At 54.6% G+C, this 26,181-nt stretch overlaps 3 protein-coding genes across 3 annotated transcripts in view; 2 read left to right on the plus strand and 1 right to left on the minus strand.

Moving 5' to 3' along the window:
- YJU2 (YJU2 splicing factor homolog) overlaps window positions 1-3,903 on the plus strand; it is a 21,970-nt gene extending 18,067 nt beyond the window's left edge. Inside the window, exons 7-8 of the mRNA XM_003819273.6 lie at window positions 2,446-2,596; window positions 3,399-3,903. Of these exons, the coding sequence (XP_003819321.2) occupies window positions 2,446-2,596; window positions 3,399-3,511 (264 nt within the window). The 3' untranslated portion in view covers window positions 3,512-3,903. The remainder of the gene's footprint in view (window positions 1-2,445; window positions 2,597-3,398) is intronic.
- Window positions 1-14,697, minus strand: part of LOC134729656 (basic salivary proline-rich protein 1-like) — a 16,680-nt gene extending 1,983 nt beyond the window's left edge. Inside the window, exons 1-2 of the mRNA XM_063600701.1 lie at window positions 14,677-14,697; window positions 13,830-14,617 (exon numbers count right to left, since the gene is read on the minus strand). Of these exons, the coding sequence (XP_063456771.1) occupies window positions 13,874-14,617; window positions 14,677-14,697 (765 nt within the window). The 3' untranslated portion in view covers window positions 13,830-13,873. The remainder of the gene's footprint in view (window positions 1-13,829; window positions 14,618-14,676) is intronic.
- SHD (Src homology 2 domain containing transforming protein D) lies at window positions 14,053-25,129 on the plus strand. The gene is made up of 6 exons (XM_034944633.3): window positions 14,053-15,151; window positions 17,634-17,739; window positions 17,818-18,006; window positions 19,541-19,664; window positions 22,436-22,555; window positions 24,854-25,129. The coding sequence occupies exons 1-6, from the start codon at window positions 14,855-14,857 to the stop codon at window positions 25,038-25,040; spliced, it is 1,023 nt and encodes a 340-aa protein (XP_034800524.1). The 5' UTR covers window positions 14,053-14,854; the 3' UTR covers window positions 25,041-25,129.
- Window positions 25,130-26,181: the final 1,052 nt, after the last annotated feature.

Genomic DNA, 26,181 nt, shown 5'->3' on the forward strand with positions numbered 1-26,181 from the left:
GTGATTCACCTTCATCAAGACTTTTCAAACCTTCACCCTAACTTTTATAGGAAGGAATATCTCCACACTTGCATTTTCTTGGTTTATTTTATTTTTATTTTGGAGATGAGGTCTTGCTCTGTCACCCAGGCTGGAGTGCAGTGACGCGATCACAGCTCGCTGCAGCCTCCAACTCCTGGGCTCAAATGATCCTCCCACCTCAGCCTCTCAAGTAGCTGGGACCCACAAGTGTGTAGTGTGTGCCACCACAGCCAGCTAATTTTTAATTTTCTTTTCTTTTTTTTTTTTTTTTAGAGGCGAGTCTGTATGTTGTCTAGGCTGGTCTCAAACTCCTATCCTCAAGCAGTCCTCCGGCCTTGGCCTCCCAATCCTTAGTTTAGTTTAATGATGATGAGTACCACCTGTAGAAACAGGTTTGGGAACTAACCTAGGTAACTTTTGTTTTTTTTTGAGACGGTCTCGTTCTTTCGCCCAGGCTGGAGTGCAGTGGCACGGTCTCGGCTCACTGCAACCTCCGGCTCCCAGGCTGAAGCAATTGTCCTGCCTTAGCCTCCTGAGTAGCTGGGATTACAGGCGTGTGCTACCACACCTGGCTAGGTTTTGTATTTTCTTTTTATTAATAAAGAGACAGGGTTTCACCGTGTTGACCAGGCTGGTCTCGAACTCCTGACCTCGAGTGGTCCACTCGCCTCGGCCTCCCAAAGTGTTGGTCTTACAGGCGTGTGCCTCTGTGCCTGGCCATCTGTGCCTTTTGACTTCTTTTCCTCATTTTGACATCAGCCCACAGCCACAACTTTTTTTTTTTTTTTTTTTTTCGAGACAGCGTCTCGCCCTGTCACCCAGGCTGGAGTGCAGTGTCACGATCTCAGCTCACTGCAACCTCTGCCTCCCAGGTTCAAGCGATTCTCCTGCCTCAGTCTCCCAAGTAGCTGGGATTACAGGCGTGTGCCACCAAGCCTGGCTAATTTCTTGTATTTATAGTAGAGACGGGCTTTCACCGTGTTAGCCAGGATGGTGTCTATCTGACCTCGTGATCCACCCGCCTTGGCCTCCCAAAGTGCCGGGATTAGAGGCATGAGCCACTGCGCCCGGCCCGGAGCCACAACTTTCAGGAGGCCTCTCCACCACCTTAGCAGTGGCCGCCCCTCACACCATCAGCTTGGCACTCAAGGTCTCTGCCCATTCTCCATCCCACATAGCCTGCCCTGGCACTTCCTGAATCACACTGTGGCTTCTCATCACGCCTTTACCCATGCCATTCCCCTTACCTGGGATGCCCCCTTTGCCAAGCACTCGCTTGGTGAACTCCTACTCGCCCTTCAATACCCAGTGCAAGACGCCCTTCCTCTGAGAAGCTCATCCTCACAATTCAAGCTCACGCACCCTGGCTTCTCTCTCACCCAGATGGATGTTATCCTGGGTATTGGTCTCCTTGTCCCTCTCCCTCCCCACACGGTGAGCTCCGTGAGGGCAGAGCACCCATTGGGACTTCCTTAACCCAGTGGTTACCACTTCCTCTATTTAAACATAAAACAGATTGAAGAGGCCAGATGCAGTGGCTCACACCTGTCATCCCAGCTCTTTGGGACGCTGAGACGGGAGGATCGCTTGAGCCAGGAGTTTGAGACCAGCCTGGGCAACATAGCGAGATCCCGTCTCTACAAAAATTAAAAATGTTAGCCCGCCATGGTGGCGTGCACCTGCAGGAGGCTGAGGCAGGAGAATCGCTTGAGCCCAGGAGTTCGAGGCTGCAGTGAGCTATGATTGCACCACTGCACTCCAGCCTGGGCAATAGAGTGAGACCTTCCCCCCAAAAACTTTTTTTTAATAAAATAGATTAAAGGGTCCCTTCTGTTGCAGTTAAGGAGCTGGAGGCCTTTTCTACCTGCCCCTAACTCTTTCTCAAGGCGGCTTCCTCCATTTTCACTCGTTCTCTCAAGTACATTGAGCACCTCCTTGTGCCAGGAACTGTTTGTGGCACCGCAGAGCCAGCAGTGGGGAAGACAGGAGCTCACGGCAGAGTTGGGGAGAGAGTTATAACAGCCAGCAGAGGGCACTGTGAGCGTGGACATGCAGCCTGCATGTGAGCTTGAACCATGATGGGCTTCTCAGAGGAGGGGTGTCTTGTGTTGGGTATTGAAGGGTGAGTAGGAGTTCACCAAGCGAGTGCATGGAAAAGGGGGCATCCCTGGGGAAGGGAATAGCATGGGTAAAGGCGTGGAGATGAGAAGCCACGGTGTGACTCAGGAAGTGCCAGACCAGGCTATGTGGGATGGAGAATGGGCAGAGGTCTTGCGTGCCAAGCCTAGGGCAGTGGGGAGCCATAGAGGAGTTTAGAGCAGAGGAGGAACGTGGTCAGCGCAGCAGTGGAAGAGTGGGCATGGGGCAGTGAGCAGGGGTTGTGGCGAGGGGCCAGACCCCCACATGTGTCCCCATCACCTGCAGGCCCCAAAGCCCAAGAGGAAGGTGGAGGTCTGGGAGCAGAGCATTGGCAGCCTGGGCAACCGGCCCCCGCTGTCGAGGCTGGTCGTGGTGAAGAAGGCAAAGGCCGACCCGGACTGCAGCAACGGGCAGCCTCAGGCGGCCCCCACCCCAGGTAAGGTCACAGAGTTCCCAGAGCCGGGCGCGGTTTCTATAGTGGCCTGTAGGTGGCAGCAGCTCCCTGTGCAGTTACGGAGACTTCATGGGGTGGCTGGGGGCGGCCTGCGACCCCCACAGGACCAATTAGTGGAGTGAGCAGAGAAGACAGGCGGCTTCTTTTTTTCTTTTTTCTTTTTTTTTTTTTTTTGAGACAGAGTCTTGCTCTGTTGCCCAGGCTGGAGTGCAGTGGTGCCATCTCGGCTCACCGCAACCTCCGCCTCCCTGGATTGAGCAGTTCTCTGCCTCAGCCTCCCAAGTAGCTGGGACTACAGCACCACGCCCGGCTAAATTGTATTATTAGTAGAGGTGGGATTTCTCCATGTTGGTCAGGCTGGTCTGGAACTCCCGACCTCAGGTGATCCACTCACCTCGGCCTCCCAAAATGCTGGGATTACAGGCATGAGCCACCGCGCCCGGCCTGTTTTTGTCTTTTAATTGCCTTAGTATGATGTTTCCTAAGGCAATTAAGTCCACAGTGACTGGACTGTGAACTTTGCGCCATTTCCATTCTTGGCAGCGCACGTTGCCTGCCTGGGCAAGGTTTGCATTGGCCATTGTTCAGCAGTGGAGCTGTTGAGTCCCGGGTGTGCAGATGTAAATCTGCAATGGGTCCCATCAGGTGCCATCCAGAAAGGCCAGGCCATTCACATGCTGTCGCCTCTGGGCCTTGCAAACCTGCAGAGGTGGCCGGCCCCATGCCTTGTCCCTGGCCTGTCTGCTCTGGAGCTGAGATGAGCTAACTCTCGCTCTCCCACCAGGAGCCCCGCCGAACAGGAAGGAGGCCAACCCTACACCCCTGACGCCTGGCGCGTCCTCCCTGAGCCAGCTGGGTGCATACCTGGACAGTGACGACAGCAACGGCAGCAACTGAGCCCTCCCAGGACCCCCTCACCGGGTCAAGGTCACACGTCCAGCTTCAGCCACATTGAGGCCAGCATTGCTGGTGGTCAGGGCAGGAGGCCTTGGCGTGACTGGAGACCGGACAGACAAGCGCCAGCGTGCTCCAACACATAGGGCCAACAGGGGCCTCAGCCCCAGGAGGTCGCTTCTCTGTGCCCTCACCAGCCTCTCAACACCTCGGGGACCCCTGCTGCTCCTGCCCCCACCTGTCACTGTGCTTAGGGCTGCAACATCCCTGGAGCAGCTTCCAACACTACTTCAGGGTGGCAGTGTTTGGGGCACTGGGCGAGCCTGCCGGCCTCTAGATGGCCTCATCTCTTCCTTCCACAAACTGTCTAGAACCAATAAAAGGAAACCTGCCAACCGCCTGGGCCCCTTCTCTCTCCCAGAGTCTGATGAGGAGGCCCCGGGACAAGGCTCTGTTAGCACAATTCAAGGGTCATTCCACAGAGGTTTGTTTGTGTCTTGAGACAGGATCTCACTCTGTTGCCCAGGCTGGAGTGCGGTAGCGTATTCTTGACTCACTGCAGCCTTGAACTTCCGAGCTCAGGTGATCCTCCCACCTCAGCCTCGCGAGTCGCTGAGACCTCAGGTGTGTGCCACCATTCCTGGCTAACTTTTTGTATATTTAGTAGAGACTGGGTTTCACCATGTTGCCCAGGCTGATCTTGAACTCATGGGCTCAAGTGATCCTCCTGCCTCAGCCTCACAAAGTGCTGGGGTCACAGGCATAAGCCACTGTGACAGGCATGAACCCAGATATTTATACTTAGTTGTCGCCTGAGTGTGCATCTGGGCTCTTTTTGTTTTCTCTTCTTTTTTTTCTTTCTTTACCTTTTTTTTTTTTTTTTTTTTGAGACGAAGTCTCGCTCTTGTCCCCCAGGCTGGAGTGCGATGGCGCGATCTTGGCTCACTGCAACCTCCGCCTTCCGGGTTCAAGCGATTCTCCTGCCTCAGCCTCCAGAGTAGCTGGGATTACAGGTGCCCGCCACCACGCCTGGCTTAATTTTTGTATTTTTAGTAGAGACAGGGTTTCACCATGTTGGCCAGGCTGGTCTCTAACTCCTGACCTCAGGTGATCTGCCCGCCTTGGCCTCCCAAAGTGCTGGGATTACATGCGTGAGCCACCGCGCCCCACCTTTCTTTCTTTAAAAAAAGACAAATTGAGAAACAGGGTCTGGCCGTGTTGCCCAGTCTGGACTCGACCTCCTGTCCTCAACCAACCCTCCTGCCTCAGCCCCCCAAAGTCCTGGGATTACAGGAACATGCCACAGTTCCTGTCCTGGGCCTAGCTCCCCACCCCCCTCCCCCTTTTTCAGGCAGGATCTTGGTCTCTCACCAAGGCTGGAGTGCAGTGGTACAGTTACACCTCACTGCAGCCTCAATCTCCCGGGCTCAAGTGAGCCTCCCACCTCAGCCTCCCAAGTAGCTGGGATTCCAGGCCTGAGCCACCACACCCGGCTGGAATTCCATTATTTATGCCAGAGTTCAGCCTTCGCCTACTGGGGACATTGGGTTCGTTCCCCATAATGTTGCTGCTAAACACAGTGTCACGACAAACCTCCTCGTGGGTGTTTCCTTATGAATGTGGGCAAATACCTCTTCAGAACAGCCAGCCAGAAATGGAACTGCCTACTCGAATAAGGTTCATATTGTTCACTTTAAAAGATTCCAGGCTGGTGCAGTGTCTCACGCCTGTAATCCCTGCACTTTGGGAGGCTGAGGCAGGCAGATCACCTGAGGTCAGGAGTTCAAGACCAGCCTGGCCAAGATGGTGAGACCCGTCTCTACTAAAAACACAAAAATTAGCTGGGCGTGGTGGCAGGCACCTGTAATCCCAGCTGCTGGGGAGGCTGAGGCAGAGAATTGCTTGAACCTGGGAGGTGGAGGTTGCAGTGAGCCAAGATCACACCACTGCACTCTAGCCTGGGCAACAGAGGGAGACTCTGTCTCAAACAAACAAACAAAAAGATTGTACAGGCAGGGCACAATGACTCAGGCCTGTAATCTTAGCACTTTGGGAGGCTGAGGCAGGCAGATCACCTGAGGTCAGGAATTCAAGACCAGCCTGGCCAACATGGTGAGACTCCCCCCCCCCCCACTAAAAATAAAAAAATTAGTCAGATGTGGTGGCGGGCACCTGTAATCCCAGCTAATTGGTAGGCTGAGGCAGGAGGATCACTTGAACCTGGAAGGTGGAGGTTGCAGTGAGCTGAGATCATGCCACTGCACTCCAGCCTGGGCAACAGAGTGAGATTCCATCTCAAAAAATAATTAATTAAAAAAAAAGATGCTACAATTTGCCTTCAAAGGGGCTGCGCTCTACATACTCAACAAGGATGGGACTCACTGGCTTTATGAGTAGAAAGCTCTGGCTGGGAAGTTCCCCTCCTCGGCGGGGGCAGCAGAAGGAGTTGGCAGAGGGAAGGAAGGAACCTGTGTTTATCAAATGTTCCCTGAGCATTTGGCAGAAACAAAGTTGAACTCCCACTTCCAACACCCGTTCTTATTTTAATTTTAATTTTTTTTTTTTTTTGAGACAGCATCTCACTCTATCACCCTCGCTGGAGTGCAGTGGCAGGATCTCGGCTCACTGCAACCTCCGCCTCCCGGGTTCAAGCGATTCTCCTGACTCAGCCTCCAGAGTAGCTGGGATGACAGGCACGTGCCACGCTGCCTGGCTTAATTTTTGTATTTTTAGTAGAGATGGGGTTTTGCCATGTTGCCAGGCTGGTCTCGAACTCCTGACTTCAAGTGATTCGCCCGCCTCAGCTCCCAAACTGCTGGGATTACAGGCGTGAGCTACCGCACCCGGCCCCCAAAAAACTTTTATGTATTATATATTTTTACAATAACATACAAATAAATAATGTATACCGAAGGTGGTGAAAATAAAGCAGGTGAGTGTGTTCTAAGGAGATGCAGAGGGGATGCCTTGGGGGCGTGTTTATTGCCCATCTCTCACTCTGTTTTCTGGTGCTGCATAACAAATTATACCAAAACTGAACAACTTAAAAACAACATAGAGCTGGGTGTGGTTTCATTGGGTCTCCCGCTTTAAGGTTTAGCAAGAATGCAATCAAGACAGAGGCCAGGCTGGGCACAGTGGCTCATGGCTGTAATCCCACCACTTTCAGAGGCCAAGGCGGGCGGATCACTTGAGGTCATGAGTTCAAGACCAGCCTGGCCAACATGGCAAAACCCTGTCACTACAAAAAAGTACAAAAATTAGCTGGGCATGGTGGTACATGCCTGTAATTCCAGCTACTTGGGAGGCTGAGACAGGAGAATCACTTGAACCCAGGAGGCAGAGGTTGCAGTGAGCCAAGATTGCACCACTGCACTCCAGCCAGGGGGACAGAGCGAGACTCCGTCTCAAAGAAAAAAAAAAAAAAAAAGACACAGGCCCAGGCTGGGGTGTCATCTGAAGGCTCAACTGGGGAAGGAACTGCTTCCAAACCTTTGTGGTTGTTGACAGAATTCAGTCCCTCATGGCTGTTGGCCAGAAGACACTCTCAGTTTCTTACCTACACAGACCTTGTCTGTAGCTTGTGTTTTGTCCATTTGCTGCTGCTTTCACAGAACACCACAGACTGGGTAAATTATAAACAGTAGAAGTTTATTCGGGCCGGGTGCAGCGGTTCACACCTGTAATCCCAGCACTTTCAGAGGCTGAGGTAGGTGTATCACCTGAGGTCAGGAGTTCGAGACCAGCCTGCCCAACATGGTGAAACTCTGTCTCTACTAAAAATACAAAAATTAGCCGGGCGTGGGGCAGATGCCTGTAATCCCAGCTACTCCAGAGGCCGAGGCAGGAGAATAACTTGAATCCAGGAGGCAGAGGTTGCAGTGAGCCAAGATTATGCCATTGCACTCCATCCAGCTTGGGCAACAGAGTGAGACTCCATCTCAAAAAAATTGGTGCATCCCAGCACCCCAAAACCAGCTGGCACATCGTGGGTGCTCGCAAGTGGGTTGAGGGGGCATCACCCCTTTCCCCAATGAGGAAACAGGCTCAGGGAGCCCCAGGTTTCACCTCCTCCCCTCTCACACCCCACTCCTTCATACACCACTGCAATTTTATTTTTATTTCTTTTTTTTTTCCCCTGAGAAGCTTTGTTCGCTCACCCTGTGTCCTGGGGGCAATTCTGCTCTCAGCCCCCAGTTCTCTCCTGGGGGTTCCCAGGACTGAGGGAGTAGAGGAGCAGGCACAGCCATGCATCAGGCTCTGTCCCTCCTGACCAGCGGGGTACCCCTCCCTGCCCTGCCCCACCTCTCAGGGCCCCCTACCCTCACCCTCTGAAGCCTGCCCTTCCCCCATCCCTGCCGACAGTACCCGTTCCCCACCAGCCCGCGTCTGTCATCCTGTCTTCGGGAGCTGTCAGCCTTCATCTGAGATCTCCTCCATCAACTCCTCCGGGGCTGCCTGGCTGCCGGAGCACATCAGAGGGATGGGGAGGAGGGGCGATGGGGGCCCCTTCTGCTGGAGCCCACTGCCGCCCCAGCCCGGGCTTACAGGAGAAGAGGGGCCACGCCATTTCCCCAGCTTTTGCCAGTTCCAGTGTGAACTTGGGGCTCCCTGAGCCTGTTTCCTTATCTGGGAATGGGGTGACACCACCCACTCAGTCCACAAACACCCCCCGGGCACACGCTCTGTTGCTGCCCCATTTACAGGTAAGGGAGACTCCTCGACCTCCAGGGTGAGGGAGGGACAGGGCCTGGGTATGAATCTCCAGGCTCCAAGGCTACGCCTTTGGTCACCCACCCCACTGCAACCCCAAGAGCTGGGCTGTGCCTGCGTGTCAGACTGGAGCCCTGGAAGGGCTGGATCGTGCCTCCCCCATCAGGTAGGGGCCCCTAGAAGGAAGGCTCGCTTCTCCTCCAGCAGACTGGGACCTTGTAAGTTAGTTAGGGCCATGCCTCCTGTGTTGGACTGGGCCCTTGAAATTTACACCATACCTCCCCCATCAGACTGGGGACGCTTGAAGTTTGGACTATGCCTCCCTCATCAGACTGGGGACTCTTGAAGGCAGGCCTATGTCTCCTCCATTACTCTGGGACCCTTGAAGTCAAGGCTATGTCTCCTGCAGAAGGTTGAACCTGCCTCCCCCATCAGACTGAAGATAGGTTCACGTCTCCTTCCTCAGAGTGGGAACCCCTCAAGGTAGGGCCATATCTCTCCCATCAAATGGAGGCTCCTGAAGTCAGAGCCACAACTCTTCCATCAGACTGGGGGCTTCTGTGGACAAGGCCATGCCTCTGCCATCAGACCATGAGTTAAGAAAGGCAGAGCTGGCCAGGCGCGGTGGCTCATACCTGTAATCCCAGCACTTTGGGAGGCCGAGGCGGGCGGATCACGAGATCAGGAGATCGAGACCATCCTAGCTAACACGATGAAGCCAAGATTGCGCCACTGCACTCCAGCTTGGACGACAGAGCGAGACTCCATCGCAAAAAAAAAAAAAAAAAAAAAGGCAGAGCTGGCTGGGCACAGTGGCTCATGCCTGTAATCCCAGCACTTTGGGAGGCCAAGGCGGGCGGATCACAAGGTCAGGAGTTCAACACCAGCCTGGCCAACATGGTGAAACCCCGTCTCTACTAAAAGTACAAAAATTAGCCAGGCATGGTGGCATGCACCTGTAATCCCAGCTACTCCAGAGACTGAGGCAGGAGAATCGCTTGAAACCAGAAGCGGGAGGTTGCAGTGAGCCAAGGTCATGCCACTGCACTCCAGCCTGGGCAACAAGAGTGAAACTCCATCTCAAAAAAAAAAGGCAGAGCTGGCCAGGTGCGGTGGCTCACGCCTGTCATCCCAGCACTTTGGGAGGCCAAGGCTGGCGTATCACCAGAGGTCAGGAGTTCAAGACCAGCCTGGCCAATGTGGTGAAATCCTGTCTCTACTAAAAATAAAAAATTAGCTAAGTGCAGTGGCACACACCCGTAGTCCCAGCTACTTGGGAGGCTAAGGCAGGAGAATCGCTTGAACCCAGGAGGCAGAAGTTGCAGTGGGCCAAGATTATGCCACTGCACTCTAGCCTAGGCAACAGAGTGAGACTCTGTCTCAAAAAAAAAAATAAAGATGGCTGGGTGCAGTGGCTCTCACCTGTAATCCCAAAGCTTTGGGAGACCGAGGCAGGAGGATCACTTGAGGCCAGGAATTCAAGACCAGCCTGGGCAACATTGCAAGATCCCAATTCTAGAAAAAAAGATTTTTTTTTTCCGAGATGGAGTCTCACTCTATTGCCCAGGCTGGAGTGCAGTGACACGATCTCAGCTCACTGCAACCTCTGCCTCTCAGGTTCAAGCGATTCTCCAATCTCTGCCTCCTGAGTAGGTGGGATTACAATGTGCCTGCCACCAAGCCTGGCTAATTTTTGTATTTTTAGTAGAGACGGGGTTTCACCATGTTGGCCTCGAACTCCTGACCTCAGGTGATCCACCCAACTCAGCCTCTGCAAGTGGCGGGATTACAGGTGTGAGCCACCACACCCAGCCCTCTAGAAGAATTTTAAAAATTAAAAAACACAGGCCTGGCCAGGTGCGGTGGCTCACGCCTGTAATCCCAGCACTTTGGAAGGCCGAGGCAGGCGGATCATGAGGTCAAGAGATCGAGACCATCCTGGCCAACATGGTGAAACCCTGTCTCCATTAAAAATACAAAAATTAGCTGGGCGTGGTGGCACACGCCTGTAGTCCCAGTTTCTTGGGAGGCTGAGGCAGGAGAATCGCTTGAACTCGGGAGGTGGGGGTTGCAGTGAGCTGAGATCGTGCCCATTGCACTCCAGCCTGGTGACAGAGCAAGATTCTGTCTCAAAAAAACAAACAAAAAACAAACAAACAAAAAACCCACAGGCCCCAGAATGGACGCAGCTTGAGGACATCACGCTCAGTGAGAAACGCCAGACACAGAAGGCCACAAAGTGTGTGATCCCATTTCTATGAAATGTCCAGGACAGGCCCATCCACAGAGGCAGGAAGTGGATTTGTGTTTACCAGGAGCTGGGGATTTGGAGAGATGGGGAGTGACAGCTAACTGGGTGTGAGGTTTCTTTTGGAGGTGACGAAAATGTTCAGGAATTAGGGGTGATGGTCGCACAACCTTGTGGACACAGGAGAAACCACTGAATTGTACACTCTAAATGGGTGAACTGTAGGATATGTGAGTTAGGTTTTTTGTTTTTTTGAGATAGAGTCTCGCTCTGTTGCCCAGGCTGGAGTGCAGTGGCTCAATCTCGGCTCACTGCAACCTCCGCCTCCCGAGTTCAGGTGATTCTCCTGCCTCAGCCTCCCGAGTAGCTGGGATTACAGGCGCCCGCCACCACGCCTGGCTAATTTTTGTATTTTTAGTAGAGACGGGGTTTTACCATGTTGGCCAGGCTGGTCTCGAGCTCCGACCTCAGGTCATCTGCCCACCTCAGCCTCCCAAAGTGCTGGGATTATAGGTGTGAGTCACTGCACCCAGCCAATGTGAATTGTATCTTTAAAAAAAAAAAAAAGCAACAAGGCCGTGGATAGCAGCTCACTCCTGTAATCTCAGCACTTTGGGGGCGCCAAGGCGGGCGGATCACGAGGTCAGGAGTTTGACAGCACCCTGGCCAACATGGTGGAACACCATCTCTACTAAAAATATAAAAATTAGCTGGGCGTGGTGGCGGGCGTCTGTAATCCCAGCTACTTGGGAGGCTGCGGCAGGAGAATCGCTTGAACCTGGGAGGCGGAGCTTGCGGTGAGCCGAGATCATGCCACTGCACTTTAGCCTGGGCGACAGAGCGAGACTCGGCCTCAAAAAAAAAAAAAAGCGGCCGGACTCGGTGGCTCACGCCTGTAATCCCAGCACTTTGGGAGGCCGAGGCGGGCGGATCACAAGGTCAGGAGATCGAGACCATCCTGGCTAACAGTGAAACCCCATCTCTACTAAAAATACAAAAAAGTAGCCGGGCATGGTGGCGGGTGCCTGTAGTCCCAGCTACTCGGGAGGCTGAGGCAGGAGAATGGTGTGAACCCGGGAGGCGGAGCTTGCAGTGAGCCGAGATCGCACCACTGCACTCCAGGCCCAGGCAACAAAGCGAGACTCTGCGTAAGAAAAAGAAAAAAGAAAGAAAAAAAGCCGGGTGTTGTGGTGTGCACCTGTGGTCCTAGCTACCAGGAGGCTGAGATGGGAGGATCATTTGAGCCCAGGATGTTGAATGTGAGGCTGCAGTGAGTTGTGATTGCAACTCCAGCCTGGGCAACAGAGCGAGAGACCCTGTCTCAAAAAAAAAAAAAGAGAAAAGAAAAATCCAAATCTCACAAGGTTACGTGGCTGATTCAAGGTCACAGGGGAAGGTGACTGGACCCCCCGCCTGGATCTCTTTCTCTTCTACCTAATCCTCCTGCCTCTCCCTGCCAGCCTCTCCCCACTCCCCTCCTTGGGGTAGGGTGGGGGTGCAGCCCCAGGAGAAGCCAGCTCCAAAGCACAGGAAAGTCAAATGCCGTTTGATTCTGGCCCCGGGGCCTCTAATTGCTATTCCTGACACAGACTGTAATTAGAAGGCCCCTTTCAAATATTTATACCTCAGACATCTAGTTTTATCCGGCAGGGAGACTACTTGGATTTGATGAGATCTGTCAACAGCTCATCCCCGTGGCCCGGAATTGCCTTGCGGCTGACAGAAAGCAGGACAATTACCCGCTGTGCTCCCTGGCCGCCCCCAGGGACGCAGCCTTGTCGCTGATCTGAAAGGGTGGGGGGAAGCGGGGGTGGCCATGCACTTCAGGAGGGAGGAAGGAGTTCAACAGGTCTATGTTGGGGGCCACAGCCAGTGCAGGGAAGGGGAGGAACAGAAGGGTCTAGACGCCTGCATCCTTCAGGGGCTTTGCCTTGTTGGCTCCAGGCCTCAGTTTTCCCATCTGGATAATGGAGCTCATCGTGGAGAAGAGTTGCAGAACCGTTTCCATGAAGAGCACTTTGGGAGGCCGAGGCCGGCAGATCACCTGAGGTCAGGAGTTCCAGACCAGCCTGGCCAATGTGGTGAAACCCCATCTCTACTAAAAATATAAAATTATATAAAAATTAGCTGGGCGTGGTGGCAGTAATCCCAGCTACTCAGGAGGCTGAGGCAGGAGAATTGGTTGGACCTGGGAGGTGGAGGTTTCAGTGAGCTGAGATCGCAACACTGCACTCCAGCCTGGACGACAGAGCAAGGCTCCGTCTCAAAAAAATAAAAAGAGAGACTCCAGTGCCACCCTAGGCCAGGCCCCATGGCGATGTCCAGGCAGAATCAGCTGTGGAGTGGCTCTGAACAAGTCCCTCCCATCTCTGTGCCTCGGTTTCCCCATCCATAAAATGAGGAAGCCAGGTGATAGCTCGGTCCCTCCTGGAATCCTTCCTAGAGCTGTCTGGGTTTTCCTGTTAGAAACCACATCTTTCAAATAAGGAAAACCAAGACTCAGGGAGTGACAGACCCTGCCCTCAGCCCCGCCGGGCTGCCAGGAGGCCCCAGTCATAGCAGTGTTGGTTCTGACTTCTGTCTTGTCCTCCAACTGTGCTCTCCAAGCTATGACCTGTGCCCGACCAGGGGGCTGGCCACAAGAGGAGAGAATCTGGGGTCCCATCCTTCCTGACCACCCCTCTCTCACTCCAGTCATTAGGAGGAACTGGGCAAGCCCCCTTATGGGGAAAGAAAAAAACGGTTCTGCACTGGAAAATTGGCCAGTGGCTCCCTTTTCCTCTCCCACCCCCCAAACCTCTCAGTGCCCTCACCCTCAGACAACGACAGCTGACAACAGGCAGCCAGTTCAGGCCAGACCCCTCTCACTTCTGCCCCTCTTCCCGCCACCGCCCCCCCCCCACCCCGCCCCCAGAAGCCACAAAAGGACAGATGCAGAGGACAGGCGCCAGGCACAGATACCATCTCCCTTCCCCAGGCCAGCTGCCCCCAACCCTCCCCCTGCCCGCAATTAGTCCTCTGGGGCGGGAGCCGGGCACAGAGCAGAGCCCTCTTGGGGGAGGGGAAGCCCGATCCGCACCCTCCCTTCCTTTGCCCCCCCTTCCTTCTGCTGCGTCAATATCAATTTCAGCCAGTGACCTCTCCACCAATTTGCACACCCCCACTCTCCCGGGCCGTTTCACCGCCAGACATCGGTTCCATTTCGACCCTCACTGGCGGTCATTCCCACCCCCTCTGCTGGTCAATTTCACCCCTTTTGGCGGTCAAGTGCAGTCCCCCATTTCCTGGGCAATTTCCCCCTCCCCTCCTTCTCCCTCTCCCCTCCCCTCCCCAGCAGTGTCACTCCCAGCTGCTCCCCACCTCCCGCGCTCCGCGCTCGCTACGGCCAGTCTCGGGCGTCCCGGTCAGTGTCCAGCTGCCGCGGCCTCGGCCCCGGCGACTCCCGCCCCCAGCCCCCCTTCCCTCCGCGGGCAGCGGCTCCCTCCCTCCCCAGAACAGCTGAAGGTCTCAGTCACCTCCGAGGGGAGCGCAGGGGGAGGGGAGGGGCGGGGGACGCGGCGGAGGGGAGGTGGGGGAGCCTTGACGCTGCTGCCCGGGACGCGGCCCGGGGCTGGTGGGAACCGGGGCGTCCTCCTGCGCGCCCCCCTCCCCAGCGTCCCACCTCCCGGCGGCGGCGGGGAAAGTCTCTCCGAAAGCGTGAAGGGGGATTGGAGGAGGTTTTTATTTCCCTTTGTGCGGGTGGCTGGGGCCGGATCGAGGCGGCGGGGGCCGCGGGATTGGGGGCTCCCCGCTGAGCCGAGAGGAGCGCGACAAAGGATGCGTCCCGCCGGGGTCACAGTCTCCGCGGCCCAACTTTGCGCGCGGCGCCCGCGCCCCTGGGGAGCCCGCCCGCTGCGCTGAGAACCCAGGCGTCCGGGCTGGGAGAGGGGCCGGGAGCGTCCGCAGGTGGCGCTGGCCCGGATCTCCCGACCCCAGGAAGGGATCCCGGAGCTTCCTGGAGGCGGCGGGCGGCCGTGTCGCTCCAGGGAACCGCGCTGCCCGCGGAAACTCCGCGCGCCTCCGCGGATGCCCCTCGCCCTAGCCCCCAGCGCGCGGCGTTCAGGGCCCTGCGAGGCCCCCCCTTCCCCCGCGGTGCTTCCCAAGCTGGGCTAAGGCGGGCTTCTCTTCCTCCCTCCTCTGTCGCCTCCTTTTCCTCCCCCTCGTTCACCTTTTCCTTCCCTCTATCCATCCAGAGCCCCGCCAAAGGGCGCACCTGATCTTTCTCCTCCTTCCCTGCTCTTCCCTTCCTCTCCACCTTCTCCTCCTCCTCCTTGGGGAAAGGGGCCCGGAGAAGGGCATGTGGGGGCCCCTCTGACAGTGGCCCGATTGGGGTGACAGGCGCCCAAATGGCCAAGTGGCTACGGGACTACCTGAGCTTTGGGGGTCGGAGGCCCCCTCCGCAGCCGCCCACCCCGGACTACACCGAGAGCGACATCCTGAGGGCCTACCGCGCGCAGAAGAACCTGGACTTCGAGGACCCCTATGAGGACGCGGAGAGCCGCTTGGAGCCGGACCCCGCGGGCCCTGGGGACTCCAAGAACCCCGGAGATGCCAAGTATGGTTCTCCCAAGCACCGGCTCATCAAGGTGGAGGCTGCGGATATGGCCAGAGCCAAGGCCCTTCTGGGCGGCCCCGGGGAGGAGGTGCGTGGCTGGGTGGCCTGGGGAGACTGGGTGGAGGGGAGGCTCAGGATGGGCTGTCTGGATCGTGGAGAGCTTATTTTATGTGTGATCACAGGAGGGGACTGGGGCACCAGACAGACCCTTCCCAGTCCTCCAGACCTCCACCTGCTTGGGGAAGTCTGTTATTTTTATGTATTTATTTATTTTGAGACAGTCTCCCCCTGTCACCCAGGCTGGAGTGCAGTGGTGGGATCTCGGCTCATTGCAACCTCCACCTCCTGGGGTTCAAGGGATTCTCCTGCCTCAGCCTCTCCAGTAGCTGAGATTACAGGTGTGTGCCACCACACCCGGCTAATTTTTGTATTTTCAGTAGAGACTGGTTTCACCATGTTAGCCAGGCTGGACTCAAACTCCTGACCTCAGGTGATCCTCCCGCCTCCGCCTCCCGAAGTGCTGGGATTACAGGTGTGAGTCACTGCGCCCGGTGGATATCTGTCCCTTTTCAATGCATATTGCTGGTTGTCCTTCTGCCTCTCTGACCACCCTGCTTGGTCTCCGGGTCCTCCTCCTCCATGGTCATCCCCTGCAGTCCCCCAGCCCCCTCCCCTCAGCACCCCTTCCTCTTCGAACCTGGTGGGATCTTCCTAAAATAGATCTGAGTGAGTTGCTCCCCTGCTGGGCACCTAAATATCCTCCCGGTGATGCTGCCCTTCCTACCACTATGTTCCCATTTTGCAGAAGCGAAACTGAGGCTCGCAGAACGGCAGTGACTTGGCTAAGGTCTCACGGGGTTCTAGCTTACTAGGATTTGAACCCAGGCCACCGGGTGCAGTAACTCATGCCTATAATTCCAGCACTTTGGGAGGTCGAGGTGGGAGGATTGCTTGAGCCCAGGAGTTCGAGACCAGCCCGGGCTAACAGAGTGAGACCTTGTCTCTACAAAAAAAAATCAAAACGTTAGCTAGTTGTGGTGGTGCACACCATAGTCCCAGCTACTCAGGAGGCTGAGGCAGGAGGATCACTTGAGCCTAGAAGGTCAAAGCTGCAGTGAGTCATGATTGCGCCACTGCACTCCAGCCTGGGTAACAGAGCAACACTCTGTCTCAAAAAAAAAAAAAAGACTGGGTGTGGTGTCTCACACCTGTAATCCCAGCACTTTGGGAGGCCAAGGCAGGTGGATCACCTGAGGTCAGGAGTTCCAGACCAGCCTGGCCAACACAGTGAAACCCCATCTCTACCAAAAATGCAAAAATTAACCAGGCAATGTGGCGTGCGCCCATAATCCCAGCTACTCCTGAGGCTGAGGCAGGAGAATTGCTTGAACCCAGGAGGTGGAGGTTGCAATGAGTCAACATCGCGCCACTGCACTCCAGCCTGGGTGACAAGAGCAAGACTCTGTCTCAATAAATAAATAAATAAGAAGTAAGACGTTGGTAAGAAGAGCCAGGGACTCGAGGAAACCAGTCAGCCGGGATCAGACTCGGCCTCTTACTTACCAGCTGTGTGTCCCTAAGCAAAACACTTGCTGTCTCTGTGCCTTGGCTTCCTTGTCTGGAAAAGGGGAATGGTGTACTTATTACGTGTTGGTATTACAAATCAACAAAGGTAAATCCTTGACAATAGTGCACGGAGAAGCACTGAAGTGGGCGAAGGAGGGAGGCAGGTGTCTGTGCTGGGGAAATGGGATCAAGACAGAGGGAGACGTGGGAAGCCAGCCTCTGTCTGTGAGCACTTTTGGGTAACAGACTCCCTCTCCAACCCCCAAAAAGAACTCTTGGAGAGGCCAGGCACGGTGGCTCATGCCTGTAATCCCAGCACTTTGAGAGGCTGAAGCGGGCGGATCATCTGAGGTCCAGCCTGGCCAACATGGTGAAACCCTGTCTCTACTAAAAATGCAAAAATTAGCCAGGTGTGGTGGCCGGCACCTATAATTCCAGCTACTCCAGAGACTGAGGCAGGAGAATTGCTTGATCCCGGGAGTCGGAGGTTGCAGTGAGCCGAGATCACACCACCGCACTCTAGCCTGGGCAACGGAGCAAGACTCCATCTCAAAATAAATAAATAAATAAATGAAACTCAGCTGGCGCGGTTGCTCACGCCTGTAATCCCAGCACGTTGGGAGCCCGAGGTGGGCAGATCACGAGGTCAGGAGATCGAGACCATCCTGGCTAACACGGTGAAACCCCATCTCTACAAAAAGTTAGCCAGGCATGGTGGCGGGCACCTGTAGTCCCAGCTACTCGGGAGGCTGAGGCAGGAGAATGGCGTGAACCCAGGAGGCAGAGCTTGCAGTGAGCCCAGATCCCGCCACTGCACTCCAGCCTGGGTGACAGAGCGAGACTCCTTCTCAAAAAATAAAAATAAAAATAAATAAATAAATAATAAAAAAATAAAAACTCTTGGAGAGGTGTCAGATGGCCCTGTGGGCAGGCAAGAGGTGCAGCATCAATTAGCAGGGAAGCCCCTCTGAGTCCTTGTCTTCTCCCCTTCCTTCTCTCTGCAGCTGGAAGCCGACACTGAGTATTCAGACCCCTTTGATGCTCAGCCTCATCCTGCACCCCCGGATGATGGGTACATGGAGCCCTACGATGCCCAATGGGTCATGAGTGGTGAGTAGGCACGGCTTGGGGGAAGGTGACAGGGTCCCAGATGGGAGCAGGAGCTGAACAGTGTCCCTGGCCTCCTAGAACTTCCCGGCAGAGGGGTGCAGCTCTATGACACCCCTTATGAGGAACAGGACCCAGAGACAGCAGATGGACCCCCTTCTGGGCAGAAGCCTCGGCAGAGCCGGATGCCCCAGGAAGATGAACGGCCGGCAGATGAGTATGATCAGCCCTGGGAGTGGAAGAAAGACCACATCTCCAGGGCGTTTGCAGGTGCTTCTCAGACCCACACTCTGACATCTGAATGCCCCATCCCTGCATTTCCTCATCTGGTCATGTCTCCTGTTTCAGTTTACAAAGTAGAGTCCAATTACTTGTCACTTTTGTAGTTTGTTAATTCTCACTAGAGTGTGAATGACTGATAGTCCTAAATTCTTTCTTCCAAGACAACCTGCATCTTCCTTGGAAACGCAAACACTTTTTAGAGTGGAATGGAACCTACTTATCCTGCTCAGCGTGGTGTGGGGAGAGGAATATGGCTTGCTTTTAGAATAGAATATGGAGGTGGCAGGGACAGCATTTCTTTATTTATTTTATTTTTTATTTTTCTTTCGTTTTTCTTCCAGGCGGAGTCTCACTCTGTCGCCCAGGCTGGAGTGCAGTGGCGTGATCTCGGCTCACTGCAAGCTTCGCCTCCTGGGTTCACGCCATTCTCCTGCGTCAGCCTCCCGAGTAGCTGGGACTACAGGCGCCCGCCACCACGCCCGGCTAATTTTTTGTATTTTTAGTAGAGACGGGGTTTCACCGTGTCAGCCAGGATGGTCTCGATCTTCTGATCTTGTGATCCACCCGCCTCAGCCTCCCAGAGTGCTGGGATTACCGAAGTGAGCCACCGCGCCCCCGCCCCGGGCAGCATTTCTTAATAGCTGCTAGTAAACTACAGGTGAATTTCCAGCTGAATTGGATGAGCTTGGAGAAGCCTCTGAACCTTAGTTTTCTCTTCTGTAAAAGAGATAATGATAAAATCAGTTTTAAAAAATAAAATAATTGCCGGGCACGGTGGCTCACGCCTGTAATCCCAGCACTTTGAGAGGCCGAGGCGGGTGGATCATTTGAGGTCAGGAGTTCGAGACCAGCCTGACCAACATGGAGAAACCCCGTCTCTACTAAAAATGCAAAATTAGTCGGGCGTGGTGGTGCATACCGGTAATCCCAGCTACTCAGGAGGCTGAGGTAGGAGAATTGCTTGAACCCGGAGGCGGAGGTTGCGGTGAGCCAAGATCGTGCCATTGCACTCCAGCCTGAGCAGCGAGAGCAAAACTTTGTCTCTAAATAAACAAATACATAAAATAAAATAAATAAAATTTGGACCAGGAAGAGTTGTGCAAACACGACTTTGCCCCCAAAGTTTTATGACTGGGAGGGTATTTAGAGCTTAGTGCCTTTGTCCACCTGTCTGTAGATTGGGGGTGATTTTCTAGTTTTAGGACTTGGCCACAGTCTGGGCTGAACCCCAGAAGGGGTTTAGGGACTAGGGCTCCTCTTTGGAAACTTCCAACCGACCAGTCTAGCCACGCCCCTTGTGCTACTTGCCACCAGATTTATAAATGACCGCACCTATTTCTTAGGAAGGCCAAAAGGTTGCACCTGTGGCCAATCCTGCCCCTGCCTTAAGCCCAGCCCCTGGGCTGTGATAGGTTGTCCCAAGCTGGCCCTGCCTTTCTACCGAGATTCCATTGGCTTGCCCCTGCCCCGCCCCCCAAGGTAGGCTGGACTTAACACTTTCCTCTCTAAATCTCCTTTCCAGTGCAGTTTGACAGTCCAGAGTGGGAGAGGACTCCAGGCTCAGCCAAGGAGCTCCGGAGACCTCCGCCCAGAAGCCCCCAGCCTGCGGAGCGTGTGGACCCAGCCCTGCCCCTGGAGAAACAGCCGTGAGTGGGGAAGCTGAAGGTGGAAGAGCCCCGTTGAACGTATCTGTAGACTCCAATGTATCAGGCAGAAGTTTTTTCGTTTCCCAGATTAGAGGAACTGGGGGAACTTCGATTCATTCATCCACTTATTTCTTCAGCTAATCTTTACGGGCTCCAGAGCCTGCTGCGTGCCAGGCACCCAGCTAGACACAAAACAATCTTATGGGGTCCCTTTCCCTTTGGTATCAAGTTCTGGGTTCACATTCCTGCTCTCCTCTCCTGGCTGTGTAGCCTGGGGCAAGTCACTTAACCTCTCTGAGCCTCAGGTTCAAACAGAAAAGGCAATTTCCTTCCTTAACTTGGGTGGGGCTTACAGCCTCAGAGCCAAGAGACAGAAATCATTCTCAGCCAGTTCTTGGTTCTTGGGATGGAACCAGGAGATGCAGGATTTTGGTGGGCTCACAGCTCCGTGCTGGGGTGGCACGTGAGCCGGGAGACGCTGACTCTGTGTCCTTCCAGCCTGGGCGCTCCTTGAGGGAGTGCCCAAGTCCCTAGAATCCAGACCATGTTGTCACAGTCACCCCTAAATCTCTTCGGTGGGCAATACAGAACTGGCTATTTAACTCTGAGGCCTAGGGTGTGAAGATTGTTCTCTTTTTCTCTTTCTCTTCCTCTCTTGCTCCCTCCCTCCCTCCCCGAGTCTTGCGGTGTCGCCCAGGCTGGAGTGCAGTGACGTGATCTCGGCTCACTGCAACCTCCATCTCACAGGTTCAAGCGATTCTCCTGCCTCAGCCTCCAGAGTAGGTGGGACTACAGGCGTGCACCACCACGCCTAGCTAATTTTTGTATTTTCAGTAGAGACAGAGTTTCAGTATGTTGGCCAGGCTGGTCTGGAACTCCTGATCTCATGATCCGTCCACCTGGGCCTCCCAAAGTGCTGGGATTACAGGTGTGAGCCACCCCGCCCGCCCCTTCCTCCTTCTCTTCTCTTTCTTTTCTTTTCCTTCCCCCCCCCCCCTTTTTTTTTTTGACAGAGCCTGGCTCTTGTCGCCCAGGCTGGAGTGCAATGACACAATCTCAGCTCACTGCAACCTCCGCCTCCCTGGTTGAAGCAATTCTCTTGCCTCAGCCTCCCAAGTAGCTGGGAATACAGGCTCCTGGCACCACACCTGGCTAATTTTTGTATTTTTAGTAGAGACAGAGTTTCACCATGTTAGCCAGGCTGGTCTCAAACTCCTGACCTCAGGTGATGTGCCTGCCTTGGCCTCCCAAAGTGTTGGGATGACAGCCATGAGCCACCGCACCTGGCCCTTTCTTTCTTTCTTTCTTTCTTTTTTTTTGAGACAGGGTCTCACTCTGTTGCCCAGGCTGAAGTGCAGTGGCACAATCAGCTCACTGTACCCCTGCACTCCTGGGATCAAGCGATCCTCCAGCCTCAGCCTCTCCATGGGACCACAGGCATGCCATATGTGCTTATTCTCTTTTCAGATTTCTTTCATTGTGAACAACAGCAAAGGCTCTGGTGCTTCTCTGTCTTTGATACCTTGCTTGCTACTGCAAACCCCTTTGTGAGCACATTAAAGCAAAACATTAGGCAAGGCACGGTGGCTCACGCCTGTTATCCCAGCACTTTGGGAGGCCGAGGTGGGCGGATCACAAGGTTAGAGATCGAGACCAGCCTGACTAACACGGTGAAACCCCGTCTTTACGAAAAATGCAAAAAATTAGCCAGGCGTGGTGGCGGGCGCCTGTAGTCCCAGCTACTCGGGAGGCTGAGGCAGGAGAATGGCGTGAACCTGGGAGGCGGAGCTTGCAGTGAGCCGAGATCGCGCCACTGCCCTCCAGCCTGGGTGACAGAGCGAGACTCTGTCTCAAAAAAAAAAAAAAAGAAAAAGAAAGAAAAAGAAAAAAACAGAAAGGGACAGGTGGGTGAGGTACAAGATGAAGCACCACTTTTGTGAAAGTGGTTGAAGTTGACAAGGACACAAAGGAGGCTGTGAAGATCAATGTCAAGTGTACGATAACCAGGGCTCCTCTTGAAAAATCCAAGGGTATCGGCCGGGCATGGTGGCTCAAGCCTGTAATCCCAGTACTTTGGAAGGCCAAGGAGGGCAGATAACCTGAGGTTAGGAGTTCGAGACCAGCCTGGCCAACATGGTGAAACCCCATCTCTACTAAAAATGCAAAAATTAGCCATGTGTGGTGCCATGCGCCTGTAGTTCCAGCTACTCCGGAGGCTGAGGCAGGAGAATCGCTTGAACCCGGGAGGCGGAGGTTGTGGTGAGCCAAGATTGCACCACTGCACTCCAACCTGGCAACAGAGCAAGACTCTGTCTCAAAAAAAAAGAAAAAAGAAAACTCCAAGGGAATTGTCCTTCTTCATTTGCCCAGATGCCACAAGCCCATGCACCAGCTGTGACCCAACAGATCCCAGAGTGTGTTTTTTTGTTTGTTTGTTTGTTTGTTTGTTTTGAGACAGAGTCTCACTCTGTTGCCCAGGCTGGAGTGCAGTGGTGCAATCTCAGCTCACAACTTCCACCTCCCTGGTTCAAGCAATTCCCCTACCTCAGCCTCCTGAGTAGCTGGGATTACAGGCACCCGCCACCACGCCCGGCTAATTTTTTGTGTATTTTTAGTAGAAACGGGGTTTCACCATGTTAGGGAGACTGGTTTCGAACTCCTGACCTCAGGCAATCCGCCCGCGTCAGCCTCCCAAAGTGCTGGGATTACAGGGCCCCAGAGTGTGTTTGAAGGGAACGGCCCTTGATGAGACATCTGTCCATACTCGCTAGGTGGTTTCATGGCCCCCTGAACAGGGCGGATGCAGAGAGCCTCCTGTCCCTCTGCAAGGAAGGCAGCTACCTAGTGCGGCTCAGCGAGACCAGCCCCCAGGACTGTTCCTTGTCTCTCAGGTGAGAACTCAGCCTCACAGGGACAAAGGGTCACAGGATTGCGTGAGTCACCCTTTTGGGTTAATTCAGAGGGAAGGGGAGGGTGTCGCTCCCGCAGCCATAGGGAAGGGCTTCCAGGCCAGTGGGTGGGCCTTCTAGGAGTTCCGGGGAGGCCATTAGCTGGTTGCAATTGAGAATGAGCTCCCCATCGCTGGAGGTATGCAAGAAGATGGAGTGGAAGGCATCGAGGAGGTCCAGGCCTTGGGTAAGACAAGGAACTAGGTGCACAAGATTCCTCTGGACTCCCCTTGTCCAAAAATGGACGTATATCAATTTGTGTCCATCTGAAGCCAAAATTTCAGGGTGTGCCTGTAAGCATTTTAGGTTGAGACCCTGTTTGTACGCACTTCTGTCCCTAAAATTCTAAGTCTGTCTAATTATAAACCACTCCTAAGATTCTGCTAGGTGTCTGAGTGCAAGATCTAAAAGCACGAGATTGGGGCTGAGCGCGGCGGCTCACGTCTGTAATCCCAGCACTTTGGAAGGCTGAGGAAGGTGGATCACTTGAGGTCAGGAGTTCGAGACCAGCCTGGCCAACATGGTGAAACCCCTTCTCTCCTAAAAATACAAATATTAGTTGGGCATAGTGGTGCATACCTGTAATTCCAGCTACCTCGGAGGCTGAGGCAGGAGAATTGCTTGAACCTGGGAGACGGAAGACTTTGGGCGCACACCACCGTGCCCAGCTAATTTTTTTTTTTTTTTCTTTTTTGAGACGGAGTCTAGCTCTGTCACCCAGGCTGGAGTGCAGTGGCGCGATCTCGGCTCACTGCAAGCTCTGCCTCCCGGGTTCACGCCATTCTCCTGCCTCAGCCTCCCAAGTAGCTGGGACTACAGGCGCCCACCACCACGCCCGGCTAATTTTTTTGTATTTTAAGTAGAGATGGGGTTTCACTGTGTTAGCCAGGATGGTCTCGATCTCCTGACCTCGTGATCCGCCCGCCTCAGCCTCCCAAAGTGCTGGGATTACAGGTGTGAGCCACCACGCCTGGCTAATTTTTGTATTCTTAGTACAGACAGGGTTTCGCCATGTTGGCCAGGCTGGTCTCAAACTCCTGGCCTCAAGCAATCCGCCTCACTCGGCCTCCCAAAGTGCTGGGATTGCAGGTGTGGGTCACTGCACCTGGCCTCTTATTATTATTATTATTTATTTATTTATTTATTTTTTGAGACAGTCTCGCTCTGTCGCCTAGGCTGGAGTACAGTGGCACGATCTCGGCTCACTGCAAGCTCCGCCTCCCGGGTTCACGCCATTCTCCTGCCTCAGCCTCCCGAGTAGCTGGGACTACAGGCGCCCGCCACCACGCCCAGCTAATTTTTTGTATTTTTTAGTAGACACGGGGTTTCACCGTGTTAGCCAGGATGGTCTCGATCTCCTGACCTCGTGATCCGCCTGCCTTGGCCTCCCAAAGTGCTGTGATTACAGGCATGAGCCACCGCGCCCAGCCTATTTTTTTATTATTATTATTTTGAGACGGAGTCTCACTCTGTCACCCAGGCTGGGGTGCAGTGGCACAATATCAGCTCACTGCAGCCTCTGCCTCCCAGGTTCAAGGGATTCTCATGCCTCAGCCTCTTGAGTAGCTGGGACCACAGGCACCCGCCACCACGCCCGGCTAATTTTTGTATTTTTAGTGGAGACGGGGTTTCACCATGTTGGCCAGGCTGGTCTCCAACTCCTGACCTCAAGTGATCTGCCTGACTTGGCCTCCCAAAGTGCTGGGATTACAGGCGTGAGCCACCGCACCCGCCTAATTTTTAAATGTTTTTTGGTGGAGACGGGGTCTCACTCTGTTGCCCAGGCTGGTCTCTGACGCCTGGCCTGGAGTAAGCCTACAGCCTCAGCTTCCCATATCACTGAGATTACAGGTGTGAGCGAGTATACCAGCCACCACGCTGCTGTTTACCAGAGACTGGAGACACGCGAGCACCTGGCCCTGGGCACTGTGGGAGGTGGCTTTGGGGATGGTGGCCACCGCACCCGCCTAATTTTTAAATGTTTTTTGGTGGAGACGGGGTCTCACTCTGTTGCCCAGGCTGGTCTCTAACGCCTGGCCTGGAGTAAGCCTACAGCCTCAGCTTCCCATATCACTGAGATTACAGGTGTGAACGAGTATACCAGCCACCACACTGCTGTTTACCAGAGACTGGAGACACGCGAGCACCTGGCCCTGGGCACTGTGGGAGGTGGCTTTGGGGATGGTGGCTTTCTGGGTGGGTCCGGGATGCTCAGGAGTCCCTTTCTCCGTCATCGCCCAGGAGCAGCCAGGGCTTCCTGCATCTGAAGTTCGCACGGACCCGTGAGAACCAGGTGGTGCTGGGCCAACACAGCGGGCCCTTCCCCAGCGTGCCCGAGCTCGTCCTCCACTACAGTTCACGCCCACTGCCGGTGCAGGGTGCCGAGCATCTGGCTCTGCTGTACCCCGTGGTCACGCAGACCCCCTGACGGTGACCCTCGGCCCCCTTTTGAGTCCTCGGGCCCAGAATCGTATCCCAAAGCCCTCCCATGGCCTAGAAAATAAATAAGTTATTGTTTGTCTTAGTGTCCTTTCTGGGCTGCAGAGGGAAGTGGGATCGTTGACTCCCAGCGGGAAAGCCCTAAGCAGCCCTGGAGAGGGGGATGATGGGGTAATTGAAACCCTGGAGGAGGCCGGGCACGGTGGCTCACGCCTGTCATCCCAGCACTTTGGGAGGTTGAGGCAGGCAGATCACCTGAGGTTGGGAGTTCGAGACCACCCTGACCAACACGGAGAAACCCCGTCTCTACTAAAAATACAAAATTAACCGGGCGTGGTGGCGCATGCGTCTAATCCCAGATACTCGGGAGGCTGAGGCAGGAGAATCGTTTGAACCCAGGAGGCGGAGATTGCAGTGGGCTGAGATTGCACCATTACACTCCAGTCTGGGGAACAAGAGTGAAACGCCTCCGTCTCAGAACAAACAAACATAAAAAACCCTCGAGGCCTTGAGGGCCAAGCACATCCCCAGCACTTTGTTTTGGGGACAGAGTTGGGATTGGAACCTGAATCTCCCATAGGGAGGGACCAGAACTCAGCAAGAGACAGAGCGTCGTGGAGCAGATTAAAAACCGCACTCCATAGAAACCGACAGATACAAAGATGGAGAAACTGAGGGGGGCCAGGCTCTCGGGCCAGCCCCGCTCCCTCCTCCCGGCAGCAGTGGCTTGATCTGCAGAAAGGACATCTGTCCCCATGGAAACAGCAGAAGTAGGGGAGGGGAGCTGGGCCTAGCTGGTGTCACTTCAAGGTGACAGGCAGGCAGGAGACCTGGGGGGCTGGTAAACACCATGAATCCCCTGACCTCCCCCTTCCTCTCCCCACCTCCAGGCCTGCCTGGGGGTGATGCCAGCTGCAGGGGGGTCTTCCATGGCAGGGGACTGTTTGGAAGCCAGAGTACCACTTCCTCCTCCTTGGATTTGTCCTTATAAGGTGGGAGGGGGGCTTTGAGTTGCCACAAAGTCCCTCGGCCACAGTGGGCCTCTCCAGCCACCCCTGAGAGCTCTGGGACTCCAGATGACCCCTTAAGTCTTTTTGGTGCGTGTATGTGACAGGGTCTCACTCTACCAC

Source organism: Pan paniscus, chromosome 20, assembly GCF_029289425.2.
Source record: "Pan paniscus chromosome 20, NHGRI_mPanPan1-v2.0_pri, whole genome shotgun sequence".
NCBI lineage: Eukaryota > Metazoa > Chordata > Mammalia > Primates > Hominidae > Pan > Pan paniscus.